Source organism: Eimeria maxima, genomic scaffold (assembly GCF_000499605.1).
Source record: "Eimeria maxima Weybridge genomic scaffold, Emw_scaff278, whole genome shotgun sequence".
Taxonomy (NCBI): Eukaryota; Apicomplexa; class Conoidasida; order Eucoccidiorida; family Eimeriidae; genus Eimeria; species Eimeria maxima.
The window spans coordinates 22,181-38,656 of record NW_013563762.1 but is presented as its reverse complement, the minus strand read 5'-3'; the positions used below and the strand labels follow the sequence as shown (position 1 = coordinate 38,656).

The 16,476-nt window shown below is 49.1% G+C and overlaps 1 protein-coding gene across 1 annotated transcript; it reads left to right on the top strand.

Moving 5' to 3' along the window:
- Nucleotides 1-8,084: 8,084 nt before the first annotated feature.
- Nucleotides 8,085-14,230, top strand: EMWEY_00026030 (hypothetical protein; the record flags this gene model as incomplete). Its single annotated transcript, XM_013478055.1, has 16 exons — nt 8,085-8,250; nt 8,332-8,471; nt 8,598-8,676; nt 8,977-9,057; nt 9,568-9,647; nt 9,799-9,859; nt 10,105-10,163; nt 10,705-10,786; nt 10,917-11,005; nt 11,178-11,244; nt 11,618-11,671; nt 11,954-12,076; nt 12,582-12,641; nt 13,290-13,490; nt 13,878-13,910; nt 14,157-14,230. 16 exons carry the CDS (start codon nt 8,085-8,087, stop codon nt 14,228-14,230), a joined length of 1,449 nt encoding a protein of 482 aa, XP_013333509.1.
- Nucleotides 14,231-16,476: the final 2,246 nt, after the last annotated feature.

Here is a 16,476-nt window from a genome sequence, read left to right as displayed (position 1 = left end):
TGTATCAGGAGAGTGTATGGAGCTGCGCTCTTGTTGCCTGCAAATGTAGTGTTGCAGCGTCTGGGGGTGTAATGTCTAACGGACGAGGGTTTTGCGTGCTCTGGGGTGCTACGCGTGTTGCAGGTTTCAGTGACTACGCGTCTTCTTCTCGGGTTAGGCGAAGTAAGTCGGAATGCCTTTGTGCCAAACGCATGTTCATGCCCAGGAATTGAATGTCTTGTGCAATTGTATTGGAGATATTTTGAGAGTTATGAGAAGGCCATGGGGTTATCTGTAGACGTTTGTCTTGTTTCTAATGAAATGTGCCTCTGCAAAGTTCTGGGGTGCTGGTCTATATACGTTCGGTTGGCCTGATCAAGGCATAACCGCCAAAGGCGTTGGCTAGAATAGCCTGCTGTCGAGGGTTACGGGGGTGCTTGGTGTCTTGGTGTCAGCGTCTGTGCTTTCGTTGATCCAAACCACGTTTATGCCATAGAGAGGAATGCCCTGTAGTGGCAGCGCATGCTGTTGTGAGCTTAGTCAGCACACTGGAAAACCGAGGTGTAGAAGATTTTTGTGGCAGTGGAAACTGACGTCCAGAATCTGAAAGTAGCAAGACGGCAATCTGGTGGCCCTTAGAGCGCTTAAAACGTTCCATGTGGAGCCATGAAGCGAATGCAGTCAGCTGTTCCACATGTGTGATTGCGTGCACATCGACGGGTTCCTTCCATTGTGGGATTTTAACCCACATGAGTAGCATGTAGCACCTGTGTAGTCAACTGGTATCACGATTGTGTGTTCAACGCCATGACTACACCACGAATCATCAATTATGTTCCTCTGTGTCTGGAGGAATCTCCAGTGTTCGATGGTTACACTTGACCATTGCTGTACCCTTCGCAAACGTATGTTGCACGACCACATCTGGTGAACCCTTTGCACCTTCTAGGTTTGCGAAGGATGTTTGAGCATTGCCGAGTCTTCCGCTAGCCGATATGTCGAACGACATCGGTCAAAACTTCACGCACATATACATATACGTATCACGGTTTCCTGGCTGCTGAAACTGTTGGAAACGACGTTGTGCGTGCATGCTCATGCCTACTGTCTCTGCAGGTTATGATTATGGACAACCGCTGGCGTCGCCGAGACCGGGTACATTTTGTTTGCATTGAACTAAGACGCCACCTTCCTTTTGTCGCGAATTGAAGATGATAGCATAGCTTCCAGGGGTGGTAGCAGAGTGGTTGTTGATGGTACTTAGATTGCTTGAGTGTCTCCCTGATTGACGGTACCATCTAGCCTCTGTAGACCGATGCGGCGATTCGATAGAAACATAAAAGCGTGTGTAGAAGGCAGCATACAGGAGAATGCCAGTTTATTAGGGGGCCTTGTGGTGTTGCCTCCGTGCTTGTCCTTACAGGGTTTGGCGGTCTGCCTCCGGCCGCAAGACCAGGTGCGTACAGTCCTACAGAAATACAGCTAGCATGCGGCCCGTTTCCCATTGTATTGTCCATACATGATCTGACGATCATGCATCCAATCGTCGACTTCACACTGCTGACACGCAGCGGAGAACTGTGGAAGCGCTCCACATACATTTAATATGATAACCTCTGATTTGACGTTTTGTTGCTTCTTTTTTGCAGATGTGGGGCAAAGTCCATCAAGATTTGGTCTTCCAGGTGCGCCTAGCACTGTAGATGTGTTTGGGGAGCCTCTGTTCTCCTGGCAAACTGCCCTATCGATCATTGCGATCTATCCACCGCGTCACTATTTATAGCGGCTAGATCAGGAGGGTAATTCTTTCTCAGTGTCGCGGCTATCTTCGCCCGGCCGTTTCCACAAGCACGACTGATGGAGGTTTCTTAATGCCTGCAACAGCATCTCCAGGGGTGTCTGGGTCACTTGGGATAGGCAGGAATCAAGTAATGCTTAGTTTATCTGTTCTGTGGGTGCCTGAAATTGTGTCTGTCGTAGCTCCTTCGGTGCCGGAAAGCATCCTGGCAGGTGGGTCCTATACCACACCTAGCTTCGATGTCTGAACAATTAATGAGCGCATCGCCTCCTAGTGCTCGTGCACTTGTGTTTCGCCTGCGCGTCATATCGCTAGTTTTGCTGTGCCTGACCGAGCGGCTTTGTCGCAGTCAGTATTTTGTGCTACATTTATGTGGCTTGCCTTCTTCAGCGCACTCCGCTAGTGCGTTGTTTCCACCCCTTGCAGTTGTGGAAGCACACAGCTTGCATTACACAACTCATGTGGATCATTTGAAATGCTGCACTCTCAATTAGTTGAATGTACTAGCAATTCTGCTCATGAGCTTTTGGCGTCTGTCTCCTTGTATGCGTGTGAGCGCAGCCCGAGAATCCCCGCAGCACACAGGTGGGTGCACCACACCTGGTGAAAAATACTGAAGTACGGCATGGTCCACATGAAATCCTACGCGTTCCTATTTGAAAGGAATAGTTCGGGCGGGCTGGATACTTGCTTGTATAACGTTTTACATCGGCTGGGCATATTGGCGTCAGCGCAACCGTCTGCAAGTTGAGTGCGGAGTAAAAATGGAGCACTTACTGTCTTTCTCCATGCATATCCGTAGTTTTTATCTCGGGAAACGTACTCAAACAGATTCACGGCAGCCTTATTCTCTGTACAAGCAGATAAGGCTCTTTCAGGGAATAGTCTGACAACGGTTGAAAAGGCAAAAAGGAACGTTCTAGACTGCCTGCCCATGGGTTGCGCACGTATTGGCAAAATTGATGAATAATTGCTTGAGCTAGCAGGGAACCATTTGAATGTGGTAGCAAAAGGCTTGGAAGCAAGGATAAGTCAGAGCGAAGGTTTTCAGGACTGCGGAGTCCGTATACAGGTTCTGCTGGTATATGTAAGTTTCACTTACAGGTGACTTGGCGGGGCGAACGAAAAGCGCAGTAGTGGGTCTAGCATGTGCTTGTAAATGCGTTGCTTTCCTGTTGCGTCACACTTCTATGGCGCAGCAACAGCTTCAACATATTTGCCTTCTCGGGCGAGCGCTGCAGCCGACTGATAGCCCTCATAGTGGCTTGTACGCCTGTTTAATTTCCATGCTTCTTGGAAACCCAGCACACGTGTGTAGACAACGCCCTTTCTTCATCAGGCGGGCGCATCAGGCCTACGTTAATGCTACTCTCAAGTGCACTGTTGGGGAGTCGGAAACCTTTTACTTCGAATGTTTTATGCTTTCGGGTGCTTTATTCATCAAGGGCTTCACTGGGCAGCTGGAATCTTCAGGTCGGGGTGAGCGTGGCACAAGAGAATAATTAACTGCTTCACGTATGGAATAGTTAAATACCTCTTACATGTTCGTGGCCTGGAGTTGGTAATGTTCAGCCTTCGTAGGGGTGCTGTTTCTGAGAGCAGTATGTAAATAAGTGTCGTCTCGTTGACGATGTGTGCCTCCAAAACATCGATGGATGTTAGCGTCTACTTGTATGTTGGGCCCGAGCATGGCATATATTTTTGTCCAGAATCGGAGTATTCCTCGCTAGCTACTGCAAACGTTTTGATAGTTTGATTTAATAGCTGCCTGGAATGCCAATTTTCTTTATAGCTGCGACTGTCTTCCTTTGCGCCTCCCAAGCTTTTATTAAACGCGCGCCTCCCGCGAACACATGCGGCTATAATGCCGCACGTACCACCACAGATACCGATACCAGGGTGATAACTGGCCTTGTAGCAGTTGTCCAGTTAGTAGTTGGCCAATGCAAGATAGTGGTTGCAATTGTTTCTAGATTATTCTGTGGCATCTTGATCAGCGTGCACCTTTCGAGGCCAAGCATTTCGGGCATGCAAGGCAAGCTTTGCCTAGTTGCTGGTGGTGGAATTTTGGTTAGGCCGGCCTGTGCATGATGGCACTGGAGCCTGCCCGTCTGCAAATGTGACCAACGCTGATTTTGCAAAAAACACCGGCCTTGGCAAAACTGCACATTCGTGTCGCGTTTTAGTACTTTTGAGTAGCATGGTATGCCGGTACATCCGAGATGCATCTGGGCGTCCAGACTCGGCCTCGCTGTTTCAGCAGATTAAAGCAGCGCCATCGCTGCCATCTAGCTGTGTGTAGGCCAATTCGCTGGCGCACCGCCAATGAGCAGTGCAGAAACGCTTTTAGGGGTGGCGGGGGCCCACACTAGAGCGCACGAAATTCATATTCCAAGTTTCCTGTGGGAGTTTTGCGTGGCGCCTCTATGATTGTCCTTGCAGGGGTTGGCGGTGTGCTCCCAGAGTCAGGGTCAGGTGCGTGGAATGCTACAGAGAAGCTGTTCTGTATAATAAGTTATTCATTCCTGATTCTCACATACCACACTCGAATTCTACTGTGAATGTTGTCTTTCATGCCGCCCGTCCAAGAGGACATCTGCTCGACAGTAGCGGCTCCCATACACCTCACAGCAGACTTTTTTCCAGTGTTGCTACTGCTCTGCTACCTTGTTTGCTAACTTCGGGTGTTCGAATTCCCATTCGGAGCATCTTTTCCCATCTATGGCTTTACCTGGTTTTGAGGAGACGGTGTTTGCTATATAGCAGTCAAGCACTTTTGAGGTACGGCATGTGTATACGTGCAGTCTTGTTGCTTGTTTTCGCAGCTGCTTGGCGACATCGACCGATGATACGGACCTCAGGTGAGTCTGGCACCATAAACGTATTTGCCGAGACAATTGTTGCATGGCAAACGAACGGTGTTAAGTCCCTGTAGCACTTACGGGGGAACCTGCGCATACTGTAGAGGGTTACCGGTCTTCTAGGGAGAGAATGGTGTTTTGCTGTGTATGTCAGTAAAGTTAGCTGGGGCGGACAATAATGTGAAGAATTGTATGTGTGCATGTGCCATCTCGTTGCGTGTTTTCGCAGCTTCTGTTCGACGCCAACTAAGCATGCCTGCGTCAGGTGAGCCTGGCACCGTAAACGTCTCTGCCGAGTCCATTATCGAATGGCAAACGAACGGTGTTAAGTCCGTGTGGCACTTACGGGGAAACCTGCGCATACTGTAGAGGGTTACCTTTCTGCTAGGGAGAGAATGGTGTTTTGCCGTGTATGTCAGTAAGGTTAGCGAGACCGTGTGATTATGCGTGGGATGACGTACGTGCATGTGCCATCTTGTTGCTTGTCGCAGCTCCTATGCGACGTCAACCGAACGTGCTTCCCTCCGGTGAGCCTGGAACTATAATCGTATTTGCCGAGACAATTATCGCATGGCAAACGAACGGTTAAGTACCTGTAGCACTTGTGGGGGAATCTGCGCATACTGTAGAGGGTTACCAGTCTGCTAGGGAGAGAGCGGTGTTTTGCTGTGTATGTCAGTAAAGTTAGCTGGGGCTGGCGATAGTGTGAAGAATTGCATGTGTATGTGCCATCTCGTTGCTTGTTTTCGCAGTTTCTGTTCGACGTCAACCAAGCATGCCTGCATCAGGTGAGCTTGGCACCGTAAACGTCTATGCCGAGCCCATTATCGCATTTGCAAAGGAACGGTAAAGTCTCTGCAGCACTTACGGGGCAGCCTGCGCGTAGTGTAGAGGGTTACCTTTCTGCTAGGGAGAGGATGGTGCTTTACCATATATCTGAGTACGGTTAGCTGACTCGTTCCATTATATGTGGAATTGGGTATGCGTATGCGCCGTCTCGTTGCTTGTATTCGTAGCTTCTGTTCGACATCAACCGCGCGTGCTTCCCTCGGGTGAGCCTGGCACTATAAACGTATTTTCGAGCCCACAATAGCATGGCAAACGAACGGTCACGCCATTCTAGTACTTAAAGGGTAGCGTAGTGTACTGGGTTACCGTTCTGCTAGGGAGAGGAGTGTGATGTATGTATTTGGCTACGACGATCTGACTAGTTGCACAAACGCGAATGTTTGCGCTCGATTGAATGCCCTACACACAGCTTTAGCTTCGGAAGCGTGGCCGGAGATAGGTGACTTCATGTTCACGTAGTTGACTCAAGGGCAATTATACACTGGTTGGTTGCTGTGTGTGTGTCTGATGCATCATTCCCTCAGTTGCTGCGGAGCCGACGAACGGTGAGTTTGTCTTCCAGACAGGTCTTCGTCGCCGAGTCAGTAGTAGCGCATCTACTCCCCTAACACGCTTCTGTGCACTTACTGCCCGTCAATACCGTGTGCCTAGGAGCAGTATATTCATTTGCTCTTTTCAAGAGATAAAGTTACTTGTGCCTGGAACATTGTCACCGGGTGTCCTGGAAATGTGCCTGCAGAAACTGATGCCTCAGCTGAGGATGCACCCTAAAAAGTTGCTTAGCATTGGATTGCCAACCGCGAGCTTTTTCTCGCTTTTATATTTAACTGTATTTAATTGCATGGTTGGTGGCCAAGATGTCAAGGGCGCCACATCATCTATTCTCCAACACAGTCTTCGTCAGCTTCGATGGCTGCAAAGTACAACTCAACAGAGACTGCCTCTTTATTTTTCGGGGCACCTGACTGCGTAGCACTGGATTGCCAACAACGAGCTTTTTCTCGGTTTTATAGATAACTGTATTTTGATGCATTGTTTGTGGCAAGCAATGTCAACGCCACCATAATACGACTTTCCAATGTAGTCGTTCTCCGCTTGAATCGCCGCAGAGTACAATTGAACACAGACGGCCTCTAAATTTGTCGGGGCACCTGCAGATTTTCTGAGCACGTGTAACTACGGAACACTTACACTTGTGTATATGGTAGTGCCTTAATTACCCTCAACAAACGAGTGACGGTTGACATATATAGCAAAACCTAGACCCATTAGTGGATATTGGCGAGCTTGCTGCTCTAGAGATAGTTCCTCCATGTTGCATTAGCATGTAGCAGTCATCATGCTAGAGAACGACGCTGAGCGATGCACTCCTCTTTACATGTACAACTCCGCTGCGCATGTTTGCCTTGTGACCATTATTGTCTTGCAATAATCATGGACTTTATCAGTTGGTATTGGTAGGGCTTTCTTCTACCCCCCAGCACTCAATGATAAGTTAGTCACTGACTATCTTTTTCCTATGACTCACGGATTTTAGGAACCAAGAATTGCATTCAAACTGCAAACAAGCCGTGATTGAGCAAAAGGGCTTGTTCTGAGCCACGCCTTGAAGCAAGGCGCGTACACCCCAGGCCTCCTCCTCCGGTCAAGGCGCTTGGACAGTCGATCCTAGGAGACCTAGAAACTGGTGATATTGGTCCCATAGTTTTAAAGAGCTATCAATGCTTGTATTTCGGCTCACCTGCAGCAGTCTCGGGTAGGAGGGAGAACTCTCGTTGCGGATACCCTGATCGTGCTCTAGGAGTAACCGCATATTTTCCCGGAAAATTGTGTACATGCATTTATATTTATTTTGGAAACGAGTTCGCAGTGGCTAAATACCATCAATATACTCGGGCTCGTACTGCATTAAAAGACAATCGGTGGCAACGGTGGGCCGCTATACATGTGTTGCCACGACCGGTAAACGACCACATAATTTGAGCGGTATTCCCTGTTGAATGAATGCAAATTGTGATTGTACCATGTTACATTCTAAAATTTCGCCGTAATTAGTCCCAGTTTTGTTATTATTCCTAGAATTGTGGACATTCCTTTGTGGGCAGCATCCTGCCTTTGTTCCAAACCCCAACGATTTCCGGTCCCCTGAGTTGTTGCGGCATTAGCAGCCCGTCGACTTTCTGCTCGACCGGTTGAGAAACCACGGCGATTAAAATTGCCAACCTTCCGTTCGCTGGCATATCCTCTTGTAGCCGGCCTTAGTGGAGTGGGATCTGCATATGTATTGCCGGTGACTACCATGCTGTAAGTCAAAAATCAACTAAGTTACCTCTGAAGGCACCAGCGCGGGTAGAAATATTGGTTGCAGGGAAACCCTGTTTTTTATTTCCATTTTCCTAGGGTTTCGATGTGACGAAACGTCGCATCCTACCCTCGTATAGGCTGGAAGATCATTTGGTTCCGTTGTCTTCGACTACTGTGATCCGCGCCTTCTTGAGGATCTGAGCGAAGCTCACTCGCCTTTGGGGGATACGGAGAATTTACGGTTACGCTCTGAAGCCTACTATCATTGTAGGCTCTTTTGAAGCCCCCTGAACATGGGAATTGTGCAGGGGGACGATAACTTGGACGCAAGACCAAGCATCGTTCAAACTCCTCAACCACTTTCAGAAGAATCAAAGGGATACTTGAGAGACGGCAATTTGTTGGTTGCGTCGAATGTCGTGGCTGTGCAAACTGGTCAAATAAAGGACCAGCACTCCAGTATATTTCGCAGTGGTGTCAAGCAAAGCAATGCATTACCCAATGCTAGGCGCACAAATGTATTGTGGGCTGCGCTGGCAGCGACACTTTCATTTGCAGCGGTAGCATTCTTTGTAAGGCAGTGTTCTATTGGACTGCAGGCAACACAGGCAAGTGTAACCCCTCGGCAGCTGGCAGAGGCCCCGGGAATCTCCCCAGAATTGACGACGTGCCAGGGAGAGGTAAGAAACACCAGCAGCTAGTGGAGTGAAGCTTTGGGGTGGATTGATCCCCAACACTGTAATCTGGAAACTCAAAGCCACTTAACGTCCATTCCATTTTCCATATGTTTACACCTACCGGACTAGGATATCCTCGGACTTGATGATGCAGAATTTTCCTTGATGATCTTGGATATCAGGTGCCACGTTGCTGGGTCAGATACTGGTAAGGGACTCCTTGTGTCTTTGCCATTAGCTTGCTGCCTTCGTTGTATTCTGCACCAGGTGACCAGTCCGGGCGAAGAAATTGCTAAGCAAATAGTTGGGAGAGTCAAACGCTGGTTGATTTCGAGCCACGGTGAGCGCTTCAAAGAATCCACATGTTCCATTACACGTGGCGGAATCACGGATACTTTGCTCACACCTCATATAGTAACAGGCTCCTCCAGAGCTTCGAATTGGCGACAACCCATATAGAGGAGCTGCGATGAGCTGCAATTCGTCTTATTTGTGCATTTGTCTTCAGACGTCAGTTTTGCGTTCAAGGTTGAAAATTTCGTAGTGCGGGCTGAAGTTGATGCGCAGAGCAGAGAAGCAGGACCTGTAAGTAGGATAAGTATTTCAATTTCCGCAGCCTGCATGAACAGCTGCTTTGTGTTCCTGGAAACTCTTGCCTTCCAGCAGGTCACGCCTGTGTATGCTTGCTGAGTTGCAGGAACTGGAGGCCATCAATGTTGTAAGTAGGGAGAACGCCCACTGCAGGCAGATCATTTGAAGCATTGGTTGGGTGTTGACGGAAATTGTTCTGTACTTCCTGCCCTGCAGTGCAGTTCCTTCTCCTATCCCGAAGAGTGTACTTCTTCAGGCCCTTGTTGAAGCTACTGGCGGGATGCGCCCTCACTTGGCCAGAGAAATTCCCAGTCTTCCTCCCGGGCGACAGATGAGTACGTATGGAACTCATCTTAAAGGGGTCGGCTCCAACCAACGGAAAGTTCATGGTGCACGAATCGCGCGTCATCGACTTGGCTTGCATCTCTAGTGTTCACCTGCTCCTTGCTGGACTCCACACCAGCATCCCAATCAATGTAGAACGCTGTACTCTTTTTGCAATGTACAGGTATTACGCGTGTTATTCGCACTCCAAGGTCGGTGGAGCATTGGATCCAGCTCATCATTCGCCATGCGGAGGGCAAAGAGGTATGATATGCGTTATGCGCCATCTTTGGATCAAGAGTGGAAGCAACCAGAACGGTGGTGGCAACGTTATGGACCCGATCATTAGGTGATCGCTAGTACTGCCGGTTCTGGCTGCCTTGGTTGCGTTGGCTCTCCCTGCTTGTATCTGCAGCGCGAGGCTAATCCGAAGGTTGTCTACGAGTGGGCTCAGGACGTCCTGAAATTTACTGAAGGTAACCAGACACGGTCATCCGCTCAGTGTGAGTGGTCCGAGACAGGAGGCGTGATAGGGAATGTAGAACAGCATGGGCTGCGCTGAACTACGACGCAGTCAATTATGGGCACAGACGGCATGACCCCTTAACACAGAAACGTAGGAACTATCGTGGGAAGTCTGACATTCTGAGTGGGGGTAGCTAAGCTGGGTTCTGTGCAAAAGGTTGTATGGGGTGTTCTGCTGCACGGAATGCGCTGGCAGAGAAAAAAGCCAAGCTGTTGGTGGGCTCTCTCTTGTATAAATTGAAGTACAAAGTAATTGTGAGTCCCTATTTTCCTGCTTATAAACTGGACTGCATGTTTTGCTGTGAAGTGCCTTGGTAGCCCTTGACACTATGGGCGTGCAGTGGTTTACATGGACCGATTGTGTGCTGCTCTGAAAGGACTCGTAATGCACAAATCCTGAAGCCGTTCTTGTTACACAGTCACGAATTCGGATGGGCCGCATGTTTCCTCTCGCCGAGAGACCTTGCCTTACGGATTCTCGCTAACGCGAACTATCACTGTTACAATCTTAACTGCGTATGCTTGGGAACCCCAATTCTGGTTGCTGAGCTTGCGAGTTCTCGTTTGATTTGTCTCGCTGCTGTAGGGCTATTACACAAATGTTTCCCTGCGTCAGGTTCGTCTCGAAGAGAAGAGCACAGGAGATCACTTTGCGTTTTGTCTGGATGAAGCTTGCCTTTCCATACCAAATAAAAGTGCAGCACCCTTGAGATAATAAGGCACTTGCAGGTGTGCATTTCGAAGTGCGTTCCACACGCGCCAAAATATAAGATTTGCTGCGTTAATATGTGTCCAGGAAGCTGCTCATGAGGTCCAGAGCAACTGGGATCGTGCGGAGACCATGATTTTGGACTCCGCACGGACCGGAAGAAAAGAAGGTTCGGCTATCCCATTGGCTGGTCATATCTACAGCAGCGTTTATTGCAGAATTTGGCTCCGTATGGGCTTTTCAGGGTTGCTCATATCCAGTTTATTTTGCTGGTCATTTTTGGGTGTTTAATGGTACAGTTTTTTCAGTGGCGGCCGAAAAGAGAAATGCAAAAACTTTTCATATGGCCATTGTACAAATAAAAATGCGCGAAGCTTCTTGGAAAGAGGTACGCCTTCACAGTTTGTAGCGAATGCTTAATGAGTGACGAATTGAAACTTTGTGACATCCGAGCCCTTTGGCGGCAAGCGTGCAAAATCAGCTAAGGGTTGCCTTAACAACGGCATAGTAACTGGTGCCATGCCTGTTTGCATTATCGTCTTATATCTGTTGTGGGTCAGCAACGTCGTCTCAGAGGCCACCCGACAAAAGATGCAACAGGGAGAACGTCGTGGATTCAGAGGGGAGGTGAGGCATTCGACCAAACTTGCGAAAAATTCCCACCGAACGCCAGTTCTCGGGGGCAGATGTAGCTGGAAGAGGTATTGGCAGGGCCCAGGCACTACACGTCATTCAAGAAAGCTCTCTGCGTGCGGCTTCCGTGCTCTCGAGGAACTCTTGAAGAAGGGAGAGGTGGAACAGGTTAGTGGCAAAATTGGTTGGTGTATTGAGATCCCATTTTGTGTATGGCCGTACCTCTAGGAGAAAAAAGTTACCTTTAGCGTCTCTGGCACGACGATCCCATTATAATACACAGTTCGTCACTACAACAAATGCGCGTAGTAGTGCTCGCGCAGGCTTGAAATCAGTTTGATTTCTCCGCGATGTTTGGAGTTTGCAGGAGGTCCGTATGATGTTTCTGATTGGGTCGAATTTTCATTGAAGGGACCGCCGAGTGAGCGAGTAACTGAGCTAGCAAGTGGTTGCTAGGCGGATGCAAAAATTTGCCAATCAACATTAGGAGCGCTTTAATGTAGCCACGTCCTATAGGCCGCGAAGGTTCTAGGGACTGGAGGCCCAACGTAATACATTCGTTCAGCTTAATGCATTGTTCGTTTTCTATAACCCATATTTTGGGGCTAGATGTCCACTGTTTGGATTATTGATGGGGGACGTGACGGGTGTTCCTTGTACAACAAAGCAACAAAGCAGGAGTGGTTTTTGTGGGTCTGTGCAGCACCTCCTCCACTTCCGACGCCCTCACTGCCGATGCCTCCATTTCCGGCGCCTTCACTTCCGACATCTTACATTCCACCTCCACCACCTTCACAACCTCTGCGACCTGCACAACCTACAAATCGTGAGAATGTTTCGGCAAAGACTGCTCAGTCGTGGCTTTTGTCTTGTTGTATGACCCCAAGGCAAGCCTTGGCATCCGTAGTTCCTCGAATGGTGCTTGCAAATTCAATTTAATCTCAGAACGTCTTCGGTCGGAGTTTCCAGCGACCACTGTAGCAACCTTGCTTAATTTCACTGCATGCAACGCGATTACCTCTTGTTTCCAATGCAGCTGTCACGAGGCCCCGCGATCCGATATCCGCGGCAGTTGAGGCATTGAATAGTGCTCATGTCGATTCAAACCTGGCCTGGTGCAACCCCTTGTAATTGCTTACGTTACGAATATGCATTTATTGACTGTGATGCTTCCATGGAACAATTTAGGGATGTTGTGTTGGGCTCAGCGTTAGCTGGCCTTGAATAACCGCCTTATTTTTGCCCGTTGGTACATGAAGTTTTGAACAGTGTGTTTAATTAGCAAACAATGATGAATACGATTATTCCCCGTACTTGTGCGCCTTTTGCAGCTGGTGACTTGCCATATCTTGATGAATTGAAGAGCAGATTGAGCAGCGGTTCACTCGGCTGTACGTTTTCGGATAGTTACGAACTAATCATTTAATCACCAGTAAATCCATCCCTCGCCGATTTCAGCCCACAGAACTGTTTCCTTGCCAGAAATGTCTGCCGACCGAAGTGCTGTAAGATATTTTCGTTGGATCCGCATAAACCATGGGCAATCTACGGAATAAAGAGACAGGCTGCAGCGCCAGTAACTACTGTGTTCGAGCAGCGTGATTTTCCCTGCAGTACGTCCGGTTCGGACCGCAGCAGGAGGCGCCCAAGCATCAGGTGCGTGTAGACTAGACGTTTCAGTTGACGTATAGAGGCCAATGGAATACCCTGGTCGTCTTCGTTTTAAACAAACTACTTCACTTTGTTATGGTGCTTGTCCTTGCAGGAAGGACCAGCTCACAGCAACTTCGTCGAATGGGTGCGCCTAGCGTAGACCTTCATCACGAAAGCAAGCAATGCTGTGCCAGATCCGCTATGCCAAACTCATTACGTTTTGGTGCTACTATCTTTGCTCATGCAGCACATGAAGTTCAGTTGGGACCTTCTGGAGCAGATGCGTGTGCAATAGGCGTCAACATAGAGTTCGACCCATCCAGTGAAGAGCGTGGTCGATTGTATTTTTTTGGATTGCTGTTTGCTCGTCCTCTTTGTCCTTGCAGCAGGTGGCGCTCAGGGCCAGACAGGTGGCGCTCAGGGCCAAACAGGTGGCGCTCAGGGCCAAACAGGTGGCGATCAGGGCCAAACAGGTGGCGCTCAGGGCCAAACAGGTGGCGCTCAGGGCCAAACAGGTGGTGCTCAGGGCCAAACAGGTGGCGCTCAGGGCCAAACAGGTGGTGCTCAGGACCAAACGCGTCGACTATGTACGTGCACATTAGACTGCCTCTAGCACCAAGCCAGCAATGATTTGCTGGATCAGCAGTATCAAAACTCTCTTTGTTCTGCTGCCGGCGCCTCTGTCCTTGCAGCACTTACCGTTCGGTGGATGCCTCCTGGAACAGGTGCGTATGCAATAGGCGTCAGTGTATAGAGTGCGAATCACCCAGTGAAGAGCGTGGAAAGTTGGATTTTTTTGGATTCCCATTGTCCGTTTGCCTCTTTGTCCTTGCAACAGGTGGTGCTCACGGCCGGACTTCTCCACCAGGTAAGCGCAGTGTAGACAGCCACCATCACCGAAGCAAACAATGCTCTGAGGGATTAGTTGTGCCAAACCTCGCTTTGTTCTGCCGCCACTGCCGTTGTCCTTGCAGCCCCTGCCGTTCATCCGGGACCTTCTGGAGATGGTACGTGTGTAGTATTCGCCAGAGTAGAGTTCGACCCATCCAGTGAAGAGTGTTATCCACTGTAGTTTTTGAATTGCTGCTTGCTGTTGTCCTCTTTGTCCCTGCAGAAAGTGGCGCTTCTGGCCAAACGCCTCCACCAAGTACGCGCAGAGTATACCCTCTCTAGCATTAGAACGAAAAATGAGTTGCGGGATCAGTTGTAGCAAAACTGACTATGCCCTGCTGCCGCTGCCGTTGTCCTTGCAGCCCCCGCCGTTCAGCTGGAACCTTCAGGAGAAGGTGCTGCAGAAAGTGGCTCTCAGGGCCAGTCTCCTCCATGACGTGCGTGTAGGTCGCCGTAGGCACTGCTCTCTTGAAAACTCCTGCGCAAAAGCCAGTATTGTTCCGTTAACTAGTAATGCGCTCTCGTGTTGGGGACGTTACACGAAATGTTACGCCATGACGCTCGTATCGGCTGTGGGAGCTGTCCCGTTCACCGTTCACCGAATATACTCACCGAGCTGATACGACAGGGGTCAAACATACTAATGAGCAGCAGTATTGGCAGTTTAGGTAGGGAGTTTCTCTTTTGGCAATATTTGCTCTGGAAGGTGCCGTGTGGCCTAATTATTCGGTTGTTGGCGGGCTAGCTGCTCCTATTGTGGTGATCGCTCCGTGTTGTGCCTTGCATTAGCTCCCGAAGTTTCCACAAGGACTAATTAGTGCCATTGGCCTATCCACGTCTCTTGGGCACGTTTTATGAAATAAAACGTATCCTCAGTCTAATCTTCAACGTGGAAGGAATTGTGAAGCCATGGACTATACAATTCGCGAAAAGCTTTTGATAGGATGTGAATAGATTGCCTTCAGGCCGTCAATTACAACCTTGGGAAGATGATAGGCAATGAGCTGTGTCAGTAAAAGCCACCGTACACGCTAACATGCACCGTATTTGACACAATGTCAAGTGATAGATGAGTGGCGCCTACACGTGTGAGGAATGTTTCACTGCCATCCGCGTGGGGGCGCATATTCCCTTGGCTTCGTCGAGCTGCCTTTGCGTACTCTTGACACTTCATGCCCTAATCGAGGGCTTTTGTTTCTGAGTGCCCTTTTGGAGTGGCATGCCCCTTATTGTAAGGGAGCATGCCAGCCAATGGAGCACGTGGCCCCGAACCGCAGGTCTAGGTTGATATATCGTAGGTATATGGAAGCGACGATTTATGTGTCCTCTCCGGCTTTTGTTAAAATATGCGAAGGTTCGAAGGTTCAGGAAGGAGTGATCATCATCTCCCTGCTCTCCGAGCATCTGCTTGGATGACAGAACAAGAACAGCAGCTTGGCACTGGCTGCCCAAAACGTTGTTTTCGTAAAACTGGGTATTTCAGGCATCTTGATGCGTTGCCTCTGGCCAGTGATTTCCATAACCTGCAGTGATATAGCATCAGAACTAGGCATACCTACACGTTAGCAACGCCCATGCAGTAGTTTGCTTGTTAGAACGTCACACTGCTTGGCAGGGGCTTCAGAACAGAGACGAGTGTTGGCACACATGGAAGCCACGCCGAACTACTCAGTCTTGTTTGCAGCTTAGGCTGTCAGGGAAAAGTTCGTGCTCTGCGGTTGCGTCAGCAACCCGCATGGCCGTGCCACTCTGAAAAGTAACCGGTGTGATGAGGGGGACTTAGGTGTAGGCTGGAGATTTGTACTAGAGTAACAATCCGTGTCACTGGAGCACTGGATGTTAAAGTTGTTGAAGACTCGAAGTGTCTAAACTCTCTTACTCGCCGGCGCTGCTCCGCTTCACTGGCAGAAGCGTTTGCTGTACGTTTCAAAGAATCACTAGACCGGCTTCAAGGTTCCATAGGGTAGTACTGTTGTCCCGCAGGTAGTAGATACAATCTGTATTTGCCAAAGCGGCAATACTGGAGCATACGCAGCTTGGCAAAATCAAATCGCAACTAAGGAACTGTACCCGTCTTCTGCTCTAAGGGCGCAGCGCACCCATTACGTTGCAAACATCTAGCTGTCCAGGGAATCTGACTCTTGCAGACGGCATAATACTCAGAGCTTGGCACTACTGACGGCGAGTAAATCTCTGCATTCACTGGGGGTGTATCATTGCTGGTGTTTGTAATCGAGACTTGTAATTTGGCTAGAGCCTTTCTCTCAGTGGTCTTTTTCTCAGACAACGATACACCAAGTCCATCACTACTTCGAAGCACTTGGTTTATTGATAGCGTCTTCCCTGCCTTAAAGACGGAAGCTTTTAACCGGAGCAAATGCTGCAACCGTCAATCATTGGTTTTACATGGATGCGTCAACAGCAGTTTTCAATTGGTGCACCGTCTAGAGAGTTACATGAATATGCAATGCGACACAACATTGCCACTGAAGTCGAGCCTTACAGCCTGGCAAGAGTACTGCATCCTATTATTGTACCAAGCAGAGAAGACAAGTATCTGAGCAGCTTCTGCGAGAGGAAGGTGCGCAGATGCTTGTCTACTTTGATCGATGGTTTTGAAGGTTGCGAAGCCCCAACAATTTGCAGGCGGCAAACTAGGTGTACTTGCCATCTAATCCAAGT